This window comes from Saccostrea cucullata, unplaced genomic scaffold, assembly GCF_032062105.1.
Source record: "Saccostrea cucullata isolate Sc308-1 unplaced genomic scaffold, CSIRO_AGI_Scuc_v1 ctg1238, whole genome shotgun sequence".
In the NCBI taxonomy this organism is placed as follows: Eukaryota; Metazoa; Mollusca; class Bivalvia; order Ostreida; family Ostreidae; genus Saccostrea; species Saccostrea cuccullata.
This window is the reverse complement of record NW_026927401.1, coordinates 167610-193418: the sequence shown is the minus strand read 5'-3', so window position 1 is coordinate 193418 and position 25809 is coordinate 167610. Positions and strand designations below refer to the sequence as shown.

Here is a 25809-nt window from a genome sequence, read left to right as displayed (position 1 = left end):
ATGAATTTAAATTCAAATTTCAATCCTCAAGAGACCGCCTTACATTTGAGGGAGCAAAAAAGTTCTACGTCGATCGTGACCCACCAAACAGAACTCTACTTTCTAAAGACCTTGTTTCACTGATATAAATTCTTTTTATTCTACTAGTACGAGGTGTGATCAAAAAGTTCGCAAACTAATTGAATAACATAAAAGAAACAATACTTGGTTTCAATGTTGATTATATTTTGAATAATGCTCTCCAATTTTAATGCACATCAACCACCATTCTGCGCATGAGCGAATCACGTGATATTGGCGGTCACGTGACCCCCCTCCGTAGCGTTCTGTCACAAAAGTTGAAAGATTTTTCTGAGTTTTAAATTTCTTTCCATGTGAGTTAAATTTTATGACAAGAACAGTTCATTTGTCAGAAATGGTCAAATCTTGGCAACAGAATGGGTGGATAAGAATATCCTTTCCAAAAATAAGCATAGCCACCATTAAAACACAAATCTTCTGTCTCGGGAGAGACATTTATTCAAGGTGGATAGAGAATGGGTGCCTCCTTTTTATCATATCTAATATGTTTAAAATCTAAAGTAAACGATATCTTAGGTATTTAACGACGTTCGATCCTGATATTTAAAGTCTTAAATGTTTTGCCAAGTATATTTTTAGTTTCTGCATACATAGCTCAATTAAAATTCAAATCAAAAAATGGGGGTCAATATGCTTCTTTTGGCGCTACGATACATTTAATATGACCTTTTTGCACTAAAATTTGTGTCTTAATTAAAAATTAAATTTTTGACGTTTTCCCTCCAATATTTTTATCCAATTAAAGCATGAAACAAAATGAACTCTAAGTTTGTTTAAAAAAAGACACTTAAAAATTGTGACTAAGAAAAAGTTTCAAATCAAGTTGGGGTATATGATGTAAATTTTCAGATATTACCAAAAAAGTGCCAATTTTACGTTAAAATTGACTCAATTTACCCCGGATTTTCAGAAAATATTTACTATATTTGTCACACTTTGTTGATAGAATTCATAAGAAATAATTTGATAGATATTTCAGAGCCAATATAACACATTTCACTGCAAAAACAGATTTGTGTGCAACCAGGATGGGAAAATAAGAATCCAAAATTAAGGGGAGACAGGGCACATGTCACATGACTAAAAAGACATATTACGTCATAATCGCGATCGGTGATGATATACATGTTAAACGTTGTTAAAATCAACAGTTCTTGTGTAATTTATTCTGAATTCTAAGTGTTTTTTAAACATTTAATTTTAGAAATTATTATTAATAAAATTTTTTAAAGATCTTGCCATCATTTAGATATTGTGAAGTTGCCCAATCCACACATTTGTTTCTCTTTACCCTGCAGTCTGACGTCAGTGACGTCATAGACGTAGTGTTTGAATTCTAAGTGCAGCGAGATCAAGTACACACACCCGTCGTGATCAGTTTTATTTCATCATAAACAGGTCACAGTCAATGTATCGTGATAAATTTCTGAAGCAGATTTTTTAAAATTGATATTTTTTCGTGTTTAGTAGCAGAGATTCTCTCTATTTATATAATTTTGAATGATTATGTTTTCGTGTGACGTCACAATTGATTTCCCGCACTCGGAAAATACAAACGTGATGCGTTTTTATCATGCTTACGTCTAATTCAACGATGTCCTGTGCGATATTGAGGTAAGCTTCACCCAGTGATATTTATGCAGTAAATAATTACGATGAAAGACTGACATTCAATCGTAAATTTAGAAATATTTATTGACAGAATTTTTTCCAAATGAGGTTTTTGTCGTTGAAGCTGCCGTGAAAAATGCACAAATTATCCAACCCAAATACTATATAAAATTAAAACAATTGCTTTCAGATAATTTAAACACCATGAATATTCTGAAATGTTTGAGTATATAGTGTTATCTATCATATTTAACGTTTGTGCGTAAAAATTCGCATATTGGACTCTGCTATGGGCTCGTAAACTTAAAGTATCTAAACTCCATAGAAACTCTAAACAGGGCGGTATTTGTGGAGCGATATCTTTTAAATAAGTCAAGAAATCCCATGACAGGACCGTTTTAAAATGTTAAGTACATATTAAATTAGTAATTTAAAAAATATGAAAAAAATTCATTGACAGGATTTTTTTTCAGCGAAAGGTCCTGTTCCTCCTTAACAGTACTGTTATAGTTCAAAATGGAAAAAACTGATCATTTTCGTCTAAAAAACCTTCCGCCACAAAATGTAGTCCCTAGCTTAATTCTAGTTGAAGGGAATTTAATCGCGGTTTTTTCATTGAATATAGTTAAATTTGCACTGTAGAATTCAGATTTAATGTTAAAACTTAAAAATGATGCAGAATTTTATAAATAAAGGACATGACCAAAATATGCTTAAAATCTCAGGATCGAACGTCCTTAGTAATTATATTATTGTTCAAATATTGAAATATTTTTCAAAGTGTAAATTGGAGGTCTTTGATAGCAAATTGCTTAATTAAAAACACATATCTTTTCAAATTTGCTTTCACGGGGCAAGATGACAAGTATCATTTTCAACCATCTGCCTTCCTTCACTAAAACGCTCAATCCAATCATTAATTGAATTTATAGGAACTCATTTATCTTGATAAACTGTGTACAAATTATTATATGATACTGCAGAGGGATTTCTAAGATATACAATAAATTGTACTGTCGTTTGTTGAACGAGTTCGACTGAGACAACCATTTTTCGTCACAAGTGACCTACATAGTGACGTCATTTTCACATTGTGACGTCACAAGCAAGGAGAAAAACTTTATTTAGCATATGCTATTTATAGACCTTGTGTATGGATATGTGTGTAACGAATTTCATTCTAATCTGAATTGTGGTTTTGTAGATATAGAGATAGTTCGCGAACTTTTTGATCACCCCTCATATATATTACCTGAGAAACAAATGCAACTGGTATAGTTACATTCGTTAATCATTGATTTCCAGATTTTTTTCAGTCCAACAGACTTTGTTGGTTTTGATAAAATTTGTCTTAATTTTATTTATCTGAAAGCTGTTATTGTAAAAGAATTCACTATTTTATGGAACATGGATGGAAAAATAAAGTCACATTTGTTTAATTTGATAAGTATTGATTAAATGTTTACAGAATTATAATCATTATCTACAACTTTTATGTATATAAGTTACCTTCGAATGTCCACTTTCTGCTTAATATTCCTCCAATCTACAACAAAAATATGTCATATTTATTTTAATAAATAAAAAAAAAATAGATCCGTTCCACAGACAAAATTATTATGAGTATCCTAATACAAGATTCTACTTCAATGACATTAAGCAGACACAATTACTTTTACAAATAATCTGATACCTTCTTTTACTTAAAAACTACTAGTAAATCATTTTTCTGTTTGCATCAAATGGTGCTACCCTAAAGAACGTTTCAGATGACATTTTCAAATTAACATAAACAAAAATTCCTATTTTTTCTTAGAATATTATTTTTTTCATATTTAAATTTTTCTTATTTTTACCTATATGGTGAGAAGTTATGTAAAGATACAAAATTATAAAATTATGAAAATAAAAAAAGTTTTGCCAATTAACTGAACGAAAAAAAACAAACAACAACCCTTTTAATCGATTTTTTGGGCTCATATCTGTTCTAAGGTTCGATGCTATCAAAAGCTAACAAGTTTGTAATTTGTTTAAAAATCATACTTATTTCATATATGGAGGTCATAATATTTAGATTTTTCTTACTTTTACATATGATGAAGTAGTTATATAAAGACACAAAATTATATGAAAATAAAAAAAGCTTTGACAGTTCACTGAAGGCGAAAAAAACTCTTAACCGATTTTTTTTGCTGCTCATATCTGTTCTCAAATTCGATGCTATCAAAAGCTAACAAGTTTGTAATATGTTTTGAAAATCATACTTATTTCATATATTTTAAAACTCTAATTCATAATAAATGCTTTGAGTTACATGTTAAAATTTCTTTAAGTATTTGATTATATAAAATTTGAAACAAAATTCATTGTTCAGTAGTAGTTTTGAAAAAAACAAAAAATTGGAGATACTTCAATACGCCGCCATTCCACCAAAAATATTATCCCTGCTTGGTTCTATCTCAGTTTACCATTCTTGTTTCAAGTTTTATAATAATGAAATGTAAAAAACAAAGTAACGCAAGTTTCGAGATTATCTCCCTTGGTGCGCTCTTTTGTTGAGGAGGGGAGTTTGGTTGCCGCGTAAACAAACAGGTGGGACAGATATTTTCATATTGAATATATCGCATCATCCATATACACTGTACTGGTTTATCGTAACTACATGATTGTCAGGATGCACTGTTCAACTCGAGAATAACCGAATTGAAGTAAAGGCGTCATTTTTTAAAGCAAAAAAATCGGAACAAAAAAGAAAAATCAGTGCATGTCAGACTTTTCAGACGAGGGAAGAGATATATGGACCTCTAATAAATACAGTAAACATGAATCTGATCATTGCATGTCGGCAATCTAAATGACACATTGATTTTTTCCTTATTATAACTTAATAAAACCCTGTAACTCTTTAGAAAATGTTTTTACAATCAAGAAAATCTTTTACTTTTTATAAACACCACGACGTTTTTTTTTTCAAGTACCCTATAATTGATAGTAGATTTGTAAATATTCATAGTTGAGCTTGATAAAATCATGAAATGCATCACTACTTAAGGTTGGTCCCTACTCAAACGCGTCATCACAATTTACCGGATATGATTATCGCTACGAAATGTTAAAACCAAATCCGTCTTTACAAGTTCTATCGGGTTATTACCGTTATCGGTTTAGTTATTATATAGCGCTCAGCATTTCCAGTTGGCACTTTTAAGATTACGTTCGTGTTTACCGGGATGCCAGGGTTTAAAGGCAGGTTTGTTAAAGACTCTCTGGTTATAAAAATTGAAGGATTAGATAAAGGAAGAAGCAATCGAAAAACAAAACAGATTTATAACATGTGACGAAACAAATGGTGTGCCAGTAAGTGACTTAGATTACAGTTATCATTATCATAGAGTTATGGCTGTGACGGTGAGAATATTCATGTTGTTAGAGAAGAAAAGACATATTCGGTTTAGGAAGATGAGAAAATAAATCAGTGGAGAGTGGGCAGACGTGTAGTTGAGCTTGGGGTTCTTGCGGATGGTCTAAGCAGTTGTCAGTTATGCGGACAGCCACTGCAATTGTCAAATTGTGTAGGGGAACTCAAAATTCGGCCTTGCACATGTAGCCCTACTACTTGTCAAGTGCAAAGTTACAGACTTTGGGCTAGTATTGAAGAGGCAACAGGAAGCAAACACCAGACTTCAAATGGCAGAAATGCATGTGATGTAAATACCAAACTAGCAGCAGGTAATCTGAATTTCATTACATGGTTTATTCACATATTCAAATTGGATCATGTGGGTTATTTTTATTTTAAGAACAGTAATAGTCAGTATACAAACATGATAAATATGACTTGCTTTTTTGTTAAAAGCACCTTTATTCTCAAATATACATATGCAAACAAGTGTACCTAATAATACACACACAAACATACAGAAAATAAACAAGGACAATTATGTCATATATTCACTTTCTGTGTTGACTTGTTTATAATTTCTCATTTCAGGAATAATAAAAGGAGGATTTGCCGATTTGGTGAAACACATGTAAATTCACTCCTGGCTGCTTTAAACATACCCAGCGTTTCTCAGATAACTCTGAAGAATAGAGGAAGAGAGGTCGGGCAACAATTTGGACAAATGACAGGGGAAACTTGTAATGAAAGTGTGCAGGAGGAGATGAGATTGTAATTGTTGTATGCCATTTTCTAGCAATACATGACCTAGTTATATTTTCATTTGCAATTATTTTTTTAAAAATTATGTCGTTAATTAAAAATTTTATTGTTTAAGAGTGAAGGGAGTCTGGCGTTTATATCTGATGGTGCTTGGCAGAAGAGGGGTACCTGGAGAGCTTATAATAGTCTTACAGGTAAATGTACCAAGTATCAAAACCTATACATTGTAGAGACTAATTGTCACATGGACAATGGTGGTCCTCTGCTTTTGAGAAATCATTTTTTTTTAGTTTATGAATATGTTTGAATAATTAATGTTTTACATTCCCCCTCTCTTGTGTCTAACCATTGTCTCAAGACATGGTCCAAAGTCCGCATATAGCTCTCTCCTACTCGTGGCTGCTTGATCACCATAAAGTTTGTAACCTTGAATATTTATCTCTATTGCAACATCGTATTCAGTAAATTACAATTTTTGTTTCCATTGCAATTGAAATCAACAATTGATATCAGCAGTATACAAAAAATATTCCATTCACTATGATTGGGCATTGAAAGAATGCATCAAAGTTCATCATCTGACTATGCTTTACGCGTATTAGTCAATATTTTAATGAGCTGCCAGTTTATATTCTCTTCTTGTTCAACCACTGCCAAAATGGGAGAGGATCGTACATTTTGGCAGTGGTCTGTGATGACGGTGTCTAACTTATATATTGGAATACAGATATCTTTATTTTTACAGGACTTGCCTCTCTGTTGGAGAAAAATCGAAGAAAATAGTCGTTTTTCAGGGGAAAAAAAGTATGGTATGTGCAGCTGCCAAATTAAAGGGTAATCCTCCCAGGCAACACAAGTGCTGTAAGAACTCAACTGGATCGGTGAAGGCTATGAAGCCTCAGCCTGCCATGGCCTGCGAGATGTTGGAGAAGATCGAGAATGTAGGGGGAAAGGTAAGTACATCCAGAACAAAAACAATCCAACAATTTTAAAAAACTAATTGTACAATCAAATCATTCAAAACATAGAAGTTTTATTTGTTGTACAACATATTAAATTTTTTAGGTAGATACTGTGATTATGGACAAAGACTCAACTACCATGGCAAGAGAAAAAGATAATGTTGATCCCAATATGAGCAAAAGATCCGACAGTAATCACACGAAGAAGGGATTTACGGGTGCATTAGTAGAACTGAGCAGCAAGCATAAAGTTTTAAGTTGTAACATAACTTTATCTATATCCTGTGCTGGTATTACTGAAGTAAAAGCAGTATTAAATTGTTTGTATTTGAGTGCATGCCTGTAAAGAAGAATGTTGCATTGGTTTAGCCATATTTGTACATGTACGGACATGTTTTAATTATTGATGAGTTGTCAAAAAATGCATTTAAAAGATTTTTTTAAAAACAAATTTACTTGTTATGTTTTATAATGCATGAAAATGATATTTGAGTGTGATTTTTCTTTTAAATATGTTTGTTACTGATATTTTTGAGTTGAATTTGTTTGATCGGCAAGGGGGGTATACATGATCTAGAAGGTGTAGAAAAATAAAAAGCCTGAAAAGTACTAATTTTTTTTGGCTTTTTAGTTGCAACAGATATTAATCTAATATTTTAAATGAAAAAAGAATGTGTTTATCCATTACTTTATGAAAAAATGTGTAAAAATGACGATATTGTAAAAAATTTTAAAGCACCAAATTGATATCATATTCCAAAAAAAAGTTATATTATAAAATAAATATTCATATATGAGACTGGTTATGCCTTTCCTACATATTAATGAATAAACAACTACATTTGAAAGTAATTTTGCTTTTATATTGCTTTTGATATGAGCCATATATTGAGCGTGGATGAAATAGTGTCGTGAAAGAAGGGGGTATACGTCATCGAGGCACTCTAATTTGAAAAATAACATGAAAAGTTATTTATTTTTTATGCTTTTTATTTAGATTAAGTGTTATTCTAATGATTCCAAAAGAAAAAATTCCATTTAAACCATTAAATCTCCTGAGTAGGGACCTACCTTAACATTATTATCTTTCTATAACATTAAATAAATTTTAAAAGTTTTAAGCATCGTTTATTTATTTATACACGTTTGTATGCATAAACAACCTGTCCCACCTCCATGCTGAAATGATACTTTTTGCGCCTCTATCGTAGGAGAGTTACAATCTCGAAACCCGCGTATTCTCCTACATTTTAATTTAAAAGACCCATTAGTAAATATACTTTGAATGAAATATATTCATCTAGACAGAAACCAGACAAGAAGCCCTCCTTAAGTAACTAATATAGTTTAACTTGAAGATGTATTCTATTGAGATACAATTATATAACAAAATGGATTAAAAATATTTTACCCTAGGAAAATTAATTTATTATGAAGTTATAATGAATTTTTTTGGACATATTATGTTAATACTAATTAAACTACATACAATTGGCTAATGTTCGAGTTAAAACATTTAAACGCGATTTATTATTAAAAAAGAAGCAGATGAATCCAAGCGACTGAAAATACCCAAACTCAAATTGTTCTAGAGCATAATTAATTGACACATATTATTTATCTTCGCACTGATCTATTTTAGTCTTAAAGAATTTTGGTATACTGTTATCAATCATATTTCCACATTTTAATTTATATATTTATTTAAACATCTACCTGACCATTTACAATGTCAAAGCTCTATTTTTTTGTATTAAACATAATAAAAAGTGTAGTTACGGAGGGACTATTTAATTAAAATTTGTTGTTATTTCCCTTCTTTCATTAATGTTCCATGCCATAATTAGTTGAATTTGGTTCAGCAGTTGCAGAGAAAAACCCAAAATTTTCAAATGTCAACAGGACGCACGTCGTACAACAAGGGCAAAAGCGGATAGCTATAGGTCACCTGAGCGATTAAAACAAGCTAAAAATGGATTTTGTACATTCTTAAATTTAAAGAAATGCATCTTAGATGTACATACAAATTTGATCGTCTTTGGCTTTCAAATTCCGTACTTCACCTTTCTTTACTAACTGAAAAGGATAAGAAATAATACATTTTTGGCAAAAAATTCTTGCCTCAATGAATATAGAGTATGATTATTACATGTACAACCAATTAAGGAAAAGTATATACATGTATATGTCTTTGATGCTTTTTATTTAGCTACTAAATAACATTTTAGAGAAGTGATCGGTCATTTATTTTTTCTAGACAGTTAACAACGACTTTATTTACAAATATTCAAAATCTTTGAAAGGACCTGAGGTAGATCACTCGCTTATTGGAGTTTGTTTATCAGAAAATCAGTCAATCAATTTAAAACAAAATAATTATTGTAATTGAGAAAAAAAAACATGTATTACTTGTTCAAGCCATCGCACTGTTTTCCAGCAGGAAAAACTATCTCCAAATTTGACAAGCATTGATTTTCCAGATACTTTAATCGCTGGCGTTTTCTAGAATATTTTGAATACATGTGTATATGAGGAAAATATCATTACACAAAAACACCCTCCCTCACACACACACACACACACACACCCTCACACATACCCTTCCTTATCTTCACCCTCCTTCACATACACCTCAAATTCGCTTAAACACACACATATCGCTTTAAGGATGAAGTTTTGACTGTCTTTTGAATGAGGCTTCCTGCATAGTCAGACTTTCCCCGGACGTCTGGCCCAAGAGTAAGGAAGTTCGGCTCTCTAGTGAAAATTCCTTGTTTATTCGAAACTTTTTCGTTTCTGAACATTATCTGAAAACATCTGTCATCTTACAATAATTAATTTTGTAAAAGAAGCCTGTTTTGCTTTGCTCCTAAATTTGAATTGTTTAATGGACTTTTGAAATTGAATATGTTCGTTATCTTAATAAACTTCATATCATTATTTTGTACAAGAAAAGTCAGTAAAACAGTCTGAGCACTACTGTTATTTAAATATTTTTATTTCAAGTATTAAAAAGTATCTTTCTTTTCTTTTCCATTAGGTTTACCAATTCAGAGTTTTCATTGTTTGCTACATGGTTCACCTATAGCTAAACTTTAAGGGGGGAAAGGTCTTATAATGGGCTTTCTCCTACGGTAAAATATCACTTTGGGGAAAGTTTTTAGAATTAAGGCTCTAAAATGAGGCATCTACCTTAGGTAGACTGACATTCTTTTGACATTTTTGCAGGGGGGGGGGGGGGGTTATGGCTATTTCGTATGATTTTCCCTAGGGGTAAGACTCACTTTGAAGCAAGACTTCTAGAGGTGGCTCCCTTTTGTGAGAAGTGTGTACAACACCGGCATTACATCACATTGGTACGGAAGCGTATTAGTGCCACTTGAACACTCCACTTTTTTTTAATTTGTACACTTTAATCTGTAAATTTTACACTTTAATCTGTAAAATTTACACTTTAATCTGTAAATTTTACACTTTAATCTGTAAAATTTACACTTTAATCTGTAAATTTTACACTTTAATCTGTAAATTTTACACATTTATCTGTAAAATTTACACTTTAATCTGTAAATTTTACACTTTAATCTGTAAAATTTACACTTTAATCTGTAAATTTTACAGTTTAATCTGTAAAATTTACACTTTAATCTGAATTCTACACTTTAATCTGTAAATTTTACACTTTAATCTGTAAATTTTACACTTTAATCTGTAAATTTTACACTTTAATCTGTAAAATTTACAGATTAAAGTGTAAAATTTACAGATTAAAGTGTAAATTTTACACTTTAATCTGTAAATTTTACACTTTAATCTGTAAAATTCACACTTTAATCTGTAAAATTTACACTTTAATCTGTAAAATTTACAGATTAAAGTATAAAATTTACAGATTAAAGTGTAAATTTTACACTTTAATCTGTAAATTTTACACTTTAAAGTGTAAATTTTACACTTTAATCTGTAAAATTTACACTTTAATCTGTAAAATTTACAGATTAAAGTAAAAAATTTACAGATTAAAGTGTAAATTTTACACTTTAAAGTGTAAAATTTACAGATTAAAGTGTAAAATTTACACTTTAATCTGTAAATTTTATACTTTAATCTGTAAATTTTACATATTAATCTGTAAAATTTACACTTTAATCTGCAAATTTTACACTTTAAAGTGTAAATTTTACACTTTAATCTGTAAAATTTACACTTTAATCTGTAAAATTTACAGATTAAAGTGTAAATTTTACACTTTAATCTGTAAATTTTACACTTTAAAGTGTAAATTTTACATATTAATCTGTAAAATTAACACTTTAATCTGTAAATTTTACACTTTAATCTGTAAAATTTACACTTTATTTGTTTATTCACATAGTCAATTTAGCATCTTCACACATCCTCAGTAACACATTTGTAAGCCAATAAAATGTTAGTTTAAGCAAATTTTCTAAATTGTTAGGATTTATAGATTATATCACAATTGTGTCATCCATATATTATTTATGTGAAAAAAGTCTAACAGGCCCTGGAATCTATATTGGGGGGAGGGGTCCTCAAGCACCTGTGATCGGGAATATGTGCATGTATGTTTGATATGCTCTTCACTTTATATTCAAAGAAAAGTTTTACTTTAATATAAAACATCAGAATTAAATTTTATCATGCACGAAACATGGTCTGTTGGCTTAAAATGTGTTACTGAGGATGTGTGAAGATGCTAAATTGACTATGTGAATAAACAAATAAAGTGTAAATTTTACAGATTAAAGTGTAAAATTTACAGATTAAAGTGTAAATTTTACAGATTAATTGTAAAATTTACACTTTAAAGTGTAAATTTTACAGATTAAAGTGTAAATTTTACACTTTAAAGTGTAAAATTTACAGATTAAAGTGTAAAATTTACACTTTAATCTGTAAATTTTATACTTTAATCTGTAAATTTTACACTTTAAAGTGTAAATTTTACAAATTAAAGTGTAAAATTTACACTTTAAAGTGTAAAATTTACAGATTAAAGTGTAAAATTTACAGATTAAAGTGTAAAATTTACACTTTAAAGTGTAAAATTTACACTTTAATCTGTAAATTTTACAGATCAAAGTGTAATTACAGATTAAAGTGTAAAATTTACAGATTAAAGTGTAAATTTTACAGATTAAAGTGTAAAATTTACAGATTAGAGTGTAAATTTTACAGATTAATGTGTAAAATTTACAGATTAAAGTGTAAAATTTACACTTTAAAGTGTAAAATTTACACTTTTAAGTGTAAAATTTACAGATTAAAGTATAAAATTTACACTTTAAAGTGTTAATTTTACAGATTAATTACAGATTAATGTGTAAAATTTACACTTTAAAGTGTAAATTTTACACGTTAATCAGTAAAATTTACACTTTAAAGTGTAAAATTTACAGATTAAAGTATAAAATTTACAGATTAAAGTGTAAAATTTACAGATTAAGGTGTAAAATTTACAGATTAAAGTGTAAAATTTACAGATTAAAGTATGAAATTTACAGATTAAAGTATGAAATTTACACTTTAAAGTGTAAATTTTACAGATTAATGTGTAAAATTTACACTTTAAAGTGTAAAATTTACAGATTAAAGTGTAAAATTTACAGATTAAAGTGTAAAATTTACAGATTAAAGTGTCAAAATTAAAAAAAAAGTAAAGTGTGCAAGTGGCACTAATACGCTTCCGTACATTGGATAAAGAGTAAAGCTTTCTTCTCAAGTACATACACACAAATAGTTCCATTTTTATAAGATTGGACATGTATAAATGCCTTTATAATAAAGCACCTTACTTGAAGTTGTCCTAAAAACGGTTTTATTTTCTTTCCTATGGTGAGGGTATTGCAGATGTCTTCTATTTTAACAAGGGGTGTTTGGTTTCTCACGAGAGCTCTCATTTGAATTTCCGCTGCAAATCTTTCATCTTAAAGAAACATTTTTAAAAGCGCATTAGAACATGCCACACAAAATAATTAAGGAAATCTTGCACGAAAACCGCTCGGTTGTTACGATCAAAATGCCATTTTGCTTAGAATATTTAGCTTTGAATCAATTGTAATATAAAAAAACCTATCTGATTCATGATACACCAGAAATAATATCCGTACAATTTAGACAGACTTTAATAAACAACTTCAAATATTTAAAAAAAATTCTGCTCATCACATAGTACATGTACTCAGTATTTACTTCAGAGGAGACATATTAACCGAAACATTGATTGATTAAAACTATGATGAAAATCTAAAGATGGAAGTCCATTACAAAAGGATAAATCATTATACTCACCAAGACAAGACAAATTGTCATCATAAAAGGCTCTTTCTGCAAAGTAACAACACACCAGTATAACATAACATTCTAAACTCTGCTTTTTCGTGCGGTTAATAAAATTAAGCATTTGTAACAAACTTACATTTATCAAATCTAATTATATTAAATCAAACAGGAGGATAAATATATTACAAATGTATTACTATTTACAACAAAGTTTCTACAGAACAAACCAGTAAACAAATCGTATACACTTCTCCCATCTGTTGCTGTCGTCTGTGCATCGGCTCCGGCTTTTAATAAGGCCAACGTTACTGAAGGATTTCCATAAACTGAGTTGACCAGTGGGCATTCTTCATTGACGTCATATTTGTTTGGATCTGCACCCTTAGACAACATTGTTTGAATTTCAGCCTCGGTGTTGTCAAAAAGCATTAAAACTTCTAATGGGTATTTTCCTTTCGCGTTTGGAGCATCCAAGGGTAAATTGTTGTCAAATAAAATGTTTAATATCCTCAAACCTTCCTCTTTCAACCTATAAACTGAAAAAAACGATTTATTTTAAATAATTTACAAAAAAACTATGAAAACACTTTTTGTTTTTGCCCAACCCTTTTTTTATTTTTCAGTTACTGTGCTGGCATTTAGATTTCTGGGCGTTTACTTTTTACTTTTTTTGGGTTACATTCAGCCGCTATTAGCATTAGGAATCAATGACGCTGTCTGCCGTGCATTGAGTTCCTAAGAAAAAAAAGATTATTCTTTTGCTATTTGACTGTTCACGGTAGCTCAGTCGGTTGAAGTGCTGCTTCGTGATCGGGAGGTCATGAGTTTGAATTTTCGCCGCTACTGACATAAGTCGATAAAAATGGGTAGCATCTGTTCCTTCGCCATGCACTCGGCATTTAAAGTGAAATACATTTGCGGTCCTTCTGATGATACCTTAAAACCAAGGCCGTGTGTCACGGCAGGCGTTGGCACGATAAAGATCCTTTTCTAATGAATGAACCTGAGTGTCATGTAAAGGTTAAAATTTGAAGCCCTCACTGGTGTATGGTGCTGTCTCAACTTGAGTGATAAATTCTCGAAGGGGACGTAAAACACCAATCAATCAATTCAATTTATCATTTACCAGCTTAGTCTAGTAATGTGATTTGGATTCACAGACCTTTGCTTTATCGTAAGTGAATCGCTTAAGGCTCGAAAAACGTATACATGTATTAAGGTTTAGTCACGGTTTTTATATGAAAAACTCTCAAAGATTATAAAAGCTAGCTACCGATGGGCATCAGTGCAGTCAAAATTATATAAAGAGGCAATTCTAAACATTCACGTGCGGGTTTCATCGTCTTTAGACAGTTCGCATCTTTTTTTAAAAACTCAAATTCACATAAATGAGCAAAACATAGTTTCACAGTCGATAAACTAGGTTTATCGGTTGTAAACTATAGTTTACGGACTGTAAACTAAAGTTAACAACGTTAATCTATATTTTACATCTGTAAACCATAGTTAACGCGATAATCTATGTTTCACAACCGTAAACTATACTTAACAATGAAAACAATCATTTGCGATTGCAAAACATAGATTATCTGATAAATACAGTTTCACGATTTGTTAACTATGATTAATAACTCTTAACTATAGTTTACGATTGTAAATTATAGTTTACAAACGTGAATCTATGTTTATCAACAAAATCTATTGTTTGCTTTATTTCTGACATATAAACTTAGATTATCAGTTGTAAACTATAGTTAACAACCATTAAATATAGTTTTACAGATGAAAACTATACTTAACGAATCGTTAACTATACTTAACGAATCGTTAACTATAGTTTACGGTTTGTAAACTATAGTTTACAGTCGATAAACCTAGTTTATCAATTGTGAAACTAGGTTTATCTCATTTTTGTGAATTTGGCGTGCCATATATATATTTTTTACTAACAGCGTCATTGTATTAAGAAATAACAAAATATAGACTTTTTTAAAAGAGACTCTTGATATCTTTGTATAAACATTTTCGAATGATATGCTTCCTCATAAAATTGATTTAATACATTATAGAATGTATTGATAGACATTTGAGGAAAGCAAAGGTCAACATACACATTTGAAATAAAGATTGTTACAAAGTCATTGTCATTTATGGTGTGTTTTATTTTGACTTTGAAGGGATATACTAGTATATCGATTCAAAATAGGAATGAATATGACAACTATTAATTGATAAAAGTCAGCGATATATCTAAACGTCCATTTAAAGACTACAGACGTTCATGCGAAAGTTTTTAAATGTGTAAATTCGACAAAAAAGATGACACGTTTATTAATAATTAACCTAGAATAAAGAATACTAAAAATGGTTCAAACATGGTGTAAAGGCTGTTATAAGTAGCTTAAGGGTGATTTTTGGCATTAAAGACCTACGGATAAAATACTCGCCTACAGATTGCTTCATAGGGCCTGAAATATTGCAGCTATGTAGACGTCATCTTGAGGACCTAGTTTAATGATACTTTAGGATGACTTAAAGACGATCTTTAACCATACTTAAAACATCAATGTTAATTAAGATAGCTCTGAAAAGAAGTTGTCCGTCAATTTTTCTGAACATGTTGTGCTCATAATGTCATTGCAACATCTGTATGTATGCATCCTCTTTGTTCTTGAAAATTGGCATCGGTTGTTTGTGAAAAAAAACTTTGAGTCACTTACTTTTCTCCTGGGATCCTTTCATGGTTTTTCTCTTTGACAACCTGCAACACACATCCAGTGGTGTGTTTTTATTTTCTCCTATATGCGTTATGCTAGCTCCAGCTTTAATAAGCAGGGTGACAATTTCTTCCGCTTCAAATCTTATAGCTTTCGTGAGCAACGAGTCTTCACCTTCTTGTGCTGTGTTTGGATCAGCATTTTTCTTCAACAATAGACTAAAGACTGGTATTATTTCAGCGTTTATTTTAACTTTTTTCTTTTTTGTTTCGCCACTATTGTAAAAGACACCTCCCACATCATGAGGAACAGTGACTAAATCCAGAAAAACGCGTTCCAGGAGACTGGTTCCTTTACTATCGACGCTTTTTGAAACATTTCCTGTCTCCAACATAACAGTTAAAAGCTCCCTTTTCTCGGGTTTGTCTGTAAAATGAAATTAAACTGTTTTGGACAATTGTTTGAATACTCCGGTATTCAATTATTAATTATTAGGTAAATAAATTGTAGGAATTGCTTATTTTGTACGTATAATATTAATTGTAAAAAGTGATTCAAAATAAGTAAAATAATATTAGAGTTTAATAACATGAAACAAAAACGGAATAATATACCTAATGGGAAACAATGAAAGATAGGCAATTCTCCATCAGCCTCCTTTTTGTTGATGTTGTACCCAGCGTTTAACATTACTTTTGTCATCTCTATGTCATGGGACTCGATAGCATAGAGTAATGTTGATTTCTTTTTATTAGGAAACTGAACATTGATGTCAGCTCCATTGTCGAGGAGACATTTAATTAGGTCCGTTCTTCTTGTTTGTCTTTGAGGACAGCGATAATATGTTCTAAGTGCAATGAGCAATGGCGTTTTCCCTGCGTTGTTTACTTCTTCAACAGAGCTCCCTGCCGCTAATAATTTTTTGGCTAGCGTTAAAGGTGGTTCTCGGACAGATGATTCTGTAAAAATATTTTTTTTTCAAAATCTTATTCCCAGATTGTGACAATCACTTCTGTATCAGGTTAGCTTTACGGCCTGTAACAATGATTTCCCATAGTTCTTTGTCGTTGCAAAAGTCACGTGATTAAATTGGCTGAGACATTTCCGGATGAGCTGTCGTGTGAGTAACACGTTTATTAGAGGGCAGTCGAGTTTACTGCAGGGGCAGTATATGGTCAGTATGCAACGTACAGAACCTATGTAGTAACAAAAGGCACGGAGAGCAGACCGTGGTATGTATATTTTGTATTTTTGAATTTATTCTTAGCGTGTATTTTGTAAGTATTCTTGTTTTTCGAGTGACCTAAATATACATGTAACCTTGGCTTACATTCACTTGTCTAACTTATCTGTGTGAGCAGTCAAGTGTATCGGTATCGGTATAAATACCCAGTTCATTTACTGTCGATAGAATATTGTATGACTTTATTTGTGTCACTTTTGAGTGTTTCTTTAGGTGTATTTTTGTGCTCGATATTTTTTGGTGAATTCTTTAAACGTATTGGGCGGAAGTGGCAGCCGGAAGTGGTCGCCATATTGTTTTGAATTTGCAATACAATGTATGCTTTATATCATAACTTGTTGAATTATGTAGACAGACATATTCCATTTATACTTTATCTAAATATTACATCATTAAGTGTTGCCATTATATTATGTTGACTTATTAGAAAACTTATGAGTCCTGTAAATTGTAGAGTTATGACTTTGGTGAAGTACGAGGACGTAGCTGAGTGAGCTTATGATCCAGATGGGACAAATACAGTCAAGATTTCTGAGGTTTATCATCGCCTTTCTATTAGTTCCGGGACTACAGCCCCAGAAGCGATCGAACGATTGATGTACCTAAGCTGAAACTATTGGTGTTGAGATTCAGATAAGTCGATCTGAAAGGAGTTAGAACTTAAAGCTCGTGATTGTGGCAAATCTAGATATAAAGAACTGTGCAAGTGAACTTTACAGGGCAACAATATAAATTATAATCAGATATAATTTTATAAAGAAACATTTAGTCTATCAGTGTGTCTGTCAAGTTATAAGGTTTATTGATTTTTTTCCGTACAATTATATGTGAGGTGTACAAGTGCGTGTGAATGTTAGTGTGATTATGTAAATATATTTTTCTTTCATTTAGTAAATAAATTTCGTTAACTGGAACTGTCTTGAGTGTTATTTGGAGATGGCCTGGCTCAACCACGTTACATTTGGTGGAAGCGGTAGTTGAGAACCTGTCTTTCTCCAAATCAGTTAAGATTGTTCCAATTGTGAAGGTTAGCCAAGTTAAATTTAAAGTTTCAAAATTGAATCAAATTGTTAGGTTATAGGTAGTAGTTAGTCCCAGGAAAGATGGCTGATGTTATACTAAATTGTAAGTAAGAGTATGGTTCACCCATTTATTGTTTAGAGGTTAGTATCTTAGATAGAAGTAAATAAGAGAGGAGCTAAGACACTTAGTGTTGATTGTTTACAAGGTATACTGGTTCTCTTTAGTATAAGTCACAATGTCTACTGTCGGTGAAATGGAAAAACTTTTGGAACTTGGTACTAAGATGGGACTGAAGGACGAGGGGCTACAAAAATTCATACTGGAAGAACAATCCAGGATGCGTGATGAACGTGAAAAGGAAAGATCTGATAGACAAGCACGTGAAGAAAGAGAATTTCAGCTTCCACTGGAAAAGGAAAACAGTGAACGTGCACGTGAAGAACGTCAGCATCAGCTCGGTATGGAGGAGAAAAAGGAAACGTTTGCCTTTTCTGAACACAAACGAAAAATCCAGGAACTTGAAATGGATCATCAATTCCAGACTTTTGCTTTAGAAAGATCTCAAAAATCAACACTTAATTCTACCCATTTGACGGAAACTCATCAACCTGTAAAAGGTCCTAAGCTTCCAGCATTTGACGAATCCAAAGACAATATAGATGCTTATATCCAGATATTCGAGAGATATGCTACAGCTCAACGTTGGAATTACAATAACTGGGGATCGATCTCACCTTAGTGCTCTCTTGACAGGAAAGGCATTAGATGTTTTCGCAAGACTCCACCGAACAGTGCACTAAATTTCGAGGAACTTAAAGAAGCTCTCTACAAACGTCTTGAAATGACAGAGGATGGTTTTCGGAAAAAGTTTCGAACAGCAAAGCCTGATGGTAGTGAGATATTTTCACAGTTTTCCTCAAGACTTAACAATTATATGGAACGCTGGATTGAACTTTCCAAAACTTCAAAATCCTATGATGAACTGAAAGATTTGTTTCTTCGTGAGCAATTCTTATTATGTTGTTCTCAAAAACCATCACTTTTCCTAAAGGAGCGATGTCCGTCAACAATCCTAGAAATGGCACAGTATGCTGATAAATTTGCGGAAGCCAGAGCAAGTAAATCTTCTTTCCTAACTCAAAAACCATTAGGATTTGACAGAAGACTACAGAGTGAGAGACAACAAAAGGAGCGGCAATTTCAATTCAAGGATAAACTGCAGTCTCCATCTACTTCGCAGAAAGGTTGTTTTGTGTGTGGAAAATTTGGACACAAAGCGATTGATTGTAATTCAAGAAAAACACTTCAAAACCGATCAGTTCGATTTAGTGATGACAGTGAAACTAATATAAAAAAAACATAAATCCTAATCTAAATTCAGCAAAACAACAATCTAGCTTCAAACAATTGGATAAAAACCAGGGAAATCAACGATTTGGAAACAGTCGAGAAGGTCAAGGATCATCGGTGATACACAAAGAGGACTTACCACAAGTTACTGAATCTTTGACAATTAGTAAAGTAACAATGCCTATTGTTAAAGGGTGCATTGGAAACAAAATAGTGAACGTTCTTAGAGACACTGGTTGCAGTCGTGCTGTCATTCGACGAGATCCAGTTAAACCAGAACAGATGACAGGGGAAATTCAAAAGTGTGTTTTGGCAGATGGTAATGTGATTGAAGCAGATGTCGCAGAAGTAAATGTTGACACACCTTACTTCTCAGGAAATGTTATGGCCTGGTGTTTCGACAATCCATCTTATGATTTGATTCTAGGAAATATCGAGGGAGTAAGAAAAGCAAAGGATCCGGATACATCATGGATTATGTCAAATGGAACAACAACTGCCGTACAAACTCGAAGCCAGTAAAAGAAACAACCTTCATCTGATAAACCTCTAAGAGTTCCCAAGGCTTTAACAGAAGTGTCACCAAGCGAAATTATGAAAGAACAACAAACAGATCAAACTCTGGAGAAGTTAAGAAAATTTTCACAAGAAAACTCCTTGAAGACGTATAGAGATGGTAGAACAACCAAGATATACGAGCAGAATGGAATGCTGTACAGAGATTTCATCAGTCCGAAGGTGTCCAATGGAAAAACGTTCCAGCAACTGGTCATACCTAGCAAATACCGACCTTTGGTTATGAAACTTGCGCATGAAACATTGATGGCAGGACATCTAGGGATAAAGAAAACCACAGACAGAGTAACATCAGAATTATATTGGCCAGGTGTGCAGGCAGACATCAAACGATTTTGCAATTCTTGTGATGTGTGTCAGAAAACCATTCCAAAGGGAAGAATACCTCCTGTTCTACTTGGTCAGATGCCAGTAATTTCTGAACCCTTTCAGCGTATTGCAGTAGATATCGTTGGACCACTAGAGCCAAGAACCACTAGAGGCAACAAATACATCTTGACAATAATTGACTATGCAACTCGTTACCCTGAAGCAGTATCATTATCTAGAATAGAGACAGAACGTGTTGCGGAAGCTTTAGTTGATGTATTTGGTCGTGTTGGGGTACCAAGAGAAATGTTAACCGATCAAGGATCACAATTCACATCAGATGTAATGTAAGATGTCAGTCGTTTACTATCTTTGAAAAGAATTACAACAACACCTTACCATCCAATGTGTAATGGGTTTGTGGAGAAATTCAATGGCACTCTAAAGCAAATGCTAAAGCGGATGTGTACGGAAAAACCAAAAGATTGGGACAAATATTTGAATGCTCTATTATTCGCCTAAAGAGAGGTACCACAAGACAGTTTGGGTTTTTCACTTTTGAACTCTTATATGGACACAAGGTACGAGGACCAATGGAAATACTGAAAGAATTGTGGACAGAAGATATACCAGATGAAGAAGTAAAATCCACCTACGAATATGTGATTGACCTTAGAGAAAGATTGAAAGACACCTGTAAGATAGCTCATGAACAGTTACAGAAAGCCCAGAGGAAACAGCGAAAATACTACAATAAGAAAACAAGAGCTAGACAGATGAAAGTTGGAGACAGAGAATTGATACTGTTACCAACCAAAGCAAATAAACTCCTTATGCAATGGAAAGGACCCTATAAGATTGTAGAGAAGTTTGGAGAGATGGACTACAAAGTTGACGTTGATGGAAAGATTAAAACCCTACACGTAAACTTGTTAAAGAAGTACGTTGACAGAGATGACGAACACTATGGAGTTTTATCACTTTGCTCTGTTTCATTGATTGATGAGGGGAACATGGATAACAACGAAATGTCAATTTCATTACCTCTTTCAGTACAAACAGAAACTTACAAGGACATTAACGTATCAAATAAGATTAAGCCAGACCAATAGCTGATGGTATGGAACCTATTGGAATCATTCCAGAATGTTTTAACTGATAAACCTGGCACTACAGGTTTGGTAGAACACAAAATTGAGCTAACAACAAAAGAACCAGTTCGGGGAAAGCAATATCCTCTTCCATTCCATACAGAGAAGACAATTAAAGAAGAAGTCGAGAAGATGCTTCAGCTAAAAGTCATAGAACCATCATCTTCACCTTATTGCGCACCTGTAGTCCTTGTACAGAAGAAGGATGGATCAAACAGGTTCTGCGTGGACTTCAGAAGACTAAATAACGTTACAGCATTTGATTCAGAACCAATGCCAAACTCAGAAAGCATCTTTGCGAAAATGTCAGGGAAAAATATGTTTCCAAGATTGATCTTAAAAAGGGATACTGGCAAGTACCCATGGAGAAAGAAAGTAGACAACTTACAGCATTCACAACACCAAGTGGATTATTCCAGTTCACAACGATGCCGTTTGGACTAGTGAATGCGCCGGCAACGTTCAGCAGATTGATGAGAAAGTTGTTGCAAGGCATGGATGACGTTGATAACTTTATCGATGACATCATGGTTTTCACAGATACCTGGGAACAACATATGAAGCTACAATCTGAACTGTTTACTCGTCTTCGCAATACTGGATTAACAGTTAGACCATCAAAATGCTTCATTGGGTATTCAGAAATTGATTGTCTAGGACATGTCATTGGAGATAAGGGATTACAGCCTGAACTAGATAAGATCGAATCTCTGAAGAAGGCACCTATCCCGCAGGCAAAGAAACAGGTTAGATCATGTTTAGGATTAGCAGGGTTTTATCGGAAGTTTATACCAAATTTTTCTACTATAGCGATTCCACTGACAGATTTGACGAAAAAAGGACAACCCAACCAAGTAAAGTGGACGGATAGTACGCAACTAGCTTTCGATACACTGAAACAATTACTTTGTGCTAAACCAGTTCTTAAGTTGCCTGACTTTACACAGACATTCATTCTACGCACTGACGCGTCTGACAATGGTATTGGAGCTGTGTTACTCCAAATTGAAAGTGACGAAAAATTACCATGCAGTAGCTTATGCAAGCAGGAAACTTCAGAACAGAGATACGGCATATGCAGTAATTGAGAAGGAATATTTAGCCGTGGTTTGGGGTATACATAAATTCCACCAGCATCTTTACGGTAGAGAATTTATCCTAGAAACGGACCACCAGCCCCTCACTTATTTGAACAAGTCATAAACAGAGAACTCCCGATTGATGAGATGGGCCTTATTTCTACGACAATACCGTCTCCGGATTGTGGCAATCAAAGGCAGTGGCAATATCGGAGCAGATTATTTGAGCCGTGTGTAGACATATATACAAGGTATGTTTAGGTAATTTTTTATAAATATGTTCTGTATTTTTGTTAGTTTCAGTGATTTCAAGTGATTGTAGGTTGTTGAAAAAATTGGAGACAATTTTCTTGAAAAGTGTGACAATCACTTGTGTATCAGGTTAGCTTTATGGTCTGTAACAATGATTTCCCATTGTTCTTGGTCGTTGCAAAAGTCACGTGATTAAATTGGCTGGGACATTCCCGGGTGAACTGCCGTGTGAGTAACACGTATATTAGAGGGCAGTCGAGTTTACTGCAGGGGCAGTATATGGTCAGTATGCAACTTACAGAACCTATTTAGTAACAAAAGGCACGGAGAGCAGACCGTGGTATGTATATTTTGTATTTTTGAATTTTTTCTTAGCGTGTATTTTGTAAGTATTCTTGTTTATCAAGTGACCTAAATATAACCTTGGCTTACATTCACTTGTCTATCTTACCTGTGTGAGCAGTCAAGTGTATCGGTAGCAAGAGTATAAATACCCAGTTCTTTTACAGGTCGAGACCACTAGATTTTCTGGCGTCAGCATAAATTTGCATGTAAATTAGCTATCTGTTTAATTTACCTACTGCTGCCCAGATAGCAAGACATAGTTGGGCCAACGTTGGCCCAATTTTTTTTCCAACGTTGGCCCACTGTTGGTAACTTTACGTTGGCCCACGGTAATTTTGCTCATCGGCCCAATGTTGGTCCAACATGTTGGCATATTGTTGGGCCAACGTAGGTTTAATTGTACGACAACTAACAGCCAACCTTAATAACTGCTTGGTTAGGTTGGCCCAACGTTGGCCCTTTGTTGAAATGTGAGATGGCATATTGTTGGGCCAACGTAGTTATTAGTGTATGCCAACTAGCAGCCAACCTTAACAATTTTTTGGTTAGGTTGGCCCAACGTTGGCCCTGTGTTGAAATGTCAGATGGCATATTGTTGGGCCAACGTAGTTTTTAGTGTTTGCCAACTAACAGCCAACCTTAACAACTGGTTGGTTAGATTGACTCAATGGTGACTCTTTTTTTTACAATGTCAGATGGCAAATTGTTGGGCCAACGTATAGTTATTACATAGAAACATTTGCAAATGGTTAAGTGATGCTTAACATTAACCTATTTTATGACTGTTTAAAAAAAAAAACACAATTCAATCTCCCTTCATAATGCATACATGGACATGTTCAATGAAAACATTACTAATGATTCACTGTGAAAATATTTTATATACATCAAATCAATATTTCATAATTTACAAAATAAATTTTAGAATACACATAGAGCTAATTCATGAAAAATTTTCAATTCAAAGTTCTTAATCAGGGCTCACGTAATTCCTCTATCACTGTCCTTTTGTTGTATTCCCGCTTTATTTCCGTCCCGTCGTCGCCTCCCGTTTTCTTCATCTTGATCTTTATCATACGTACTCGTACTTTTTACATTCCTTTATGCATGGTCTTCGATTTCATTGCTATTTACCGCCACAACATTTGTTTTCCTTACAGTCTCTGACTGAAAATACAAAATAGTTTGATATTAGAAACAATACAATTACTGGTCCAACTTATAAATATTACTTAAATTAAATCTTTTAATAAAGAGAATAATGTATTATACTATTAGTGCATCTTAATTTCCTTGTTACAATTGTGTCTGTAATAGACAGTTTAGAATTAGATAGAAACATATTTAACCTTAACTTACAGTGCTTGTGTGCAAAAACATGAAAAGAATGAATTCCGAATCAATTTTAACAGTTAACCTGAATAACTAAGAATAAATATACTTACATCGCTTCTAAATGCAGCTGTATAGCAAGTGTATAATCCACAAATTTAAATTTCACTTCTTCTTGCATGCTTGCCCTGGATTTTCAGTCTACATGTACCACCACCTGTGAGCAATTGAATCTGACAGCTCACTCCAGAGTTTGGTGTAATTTGATCCCGCGCGCCTCAATCTTTAGCGAACGCCTAACTTTTGTTTCAATTTATTTATAGACCTGTGTCATTTTGATTTATGTATATGTAGGCTTCATTCACATCCTGTTCCTGAGAACTTATTCAGTCTTCTCTAAATTCTCATGAATACAACACTCATGAAATCATTATTTCAATGGTTTCATTTCAAATAAATAAGCATGCATGTGCACAATTCAAAAATATAATAAAACACTCTTTGGTGCTGTGATCACTTATGTTCAAAGTTAAAATATTGAAAATATCAGATCTAAACAAAAACAGTCATCCAATTAAAAGCATGGACATACTCAATGTCCTCTTATCTATTTCAGAATGTGCATCTAAATTAAAACTTAATTAGAACCAACGTTGTCCAAACGTAATGTTCAGCAACTAAAAATGACACCCATCATTTAGTTGGCAGTATAATAATTGGGCCAGCGTTGGCCCAATATAAATATCCCATCTTTGAAACACCTAAACAAAAGAACTCTCGTGCTAACATCGGGCCAACGTCGGGCCAACAGACTACTACCAACTTGATAAGACACTTTCTGGGTGGGTGTATTTCAAACATCGGGCCAACGTTGGGCCAACATACTACCAACTTTAAAAGATACTTTCTCTAAGGGTGTACTACAAACATTGGGCCAGTGTTGGGCCAACATACTACCAACTTTAAAAGATACTTTCTCTAAGGGTATACTACAAACATTGGGCCAATGTTGGGCCAACATACTACTACCAACTTTAAAAGACACTTTCTTTAAGGGTGTATTACAAACATCGGGCCAACGTTTGGCCAACATACTACTACCAACTTTAAAAGACGCTTTCTTTAAGGGTGTTTTACAAACATTGGGCCAATGTTGGGCCAACATACTACTACCAACTTTAAAAACACTTCGTTTAAGGATGTATTACAAACATTGGGCCAACGTTGGGCCAACATACTTCTACCAACTTTAAAAGACACTTTCTTTAAGGGTGTATTACAAACATTGGGCCAATGTTGGGCCAACATGCTAC

At 33.0% G+C, this 25809-nt stretch overlaps 1 protein-coding gene and 1 long non-coding RNA gene across 6 annotated transcripts in view; one reads left to right on the top strand and one right to left on the bottom strand.

The window, feature by feature from the left end:
• Positions 1-25809, bottom strand: part of LOC134274369 (uncharacterized) — a 58087-nt gene that overhangs the window by 22727 nt on the left and 9551 nt on the right. For all 3 annotated transcript variants that reach the window (XM_062756652.1, XM_062756653.1, XM_062756654.1), the window contains exons 3-10: positions 16451-16795; positions 15840-16262; positions 13347-13655; positions 13129-13164; positions 12633-12763; positions 9226-9318; positions 8841-8892; positions 3202-3238 (exon numbers count right to left, since the gene is read on the bottom strand). In XM_062756652.1, the coding sequence (XP_062612636.1) occupies positions 3202-3238; positions 8841-8892; positions 9226-9318; positions 12633-12763; positions 13129-13164; positions 13347-13655; positions 15840-16262; positions 16451-16795 (1426 nt within the window). The remainder of the gene's footprint in view (positions 1-3201; positions 3239-8840; positions 8893-9225; positions 9319-12632; positions 12764-13128; positions 13165-13346; positions 13656-15839; positions 16263-16450; positions 16796-25809) is intronic.
• Positions 4856-7814, top strand: LOC134274370 (uncharacterized). 3 transcript variants are annotated; one of them, XR_009993598.1, is made up of 5 exons: positions 4856-5421; positions 5684-5863; positions 5977-6048; positions 6600-6807; positions 6920-7814. It is a non-coding gene; the product is annotated as an uncharacterized LOC134274370 (long non-coding RNA). The 3 variants fall into 3 exon arrangements; XR_009993596.1 differs by having other exon boundaries at positions 5684-6048; XR_009993597.1 differs by having other exon boundaries at positions 4856-5471; positions 5684-6048.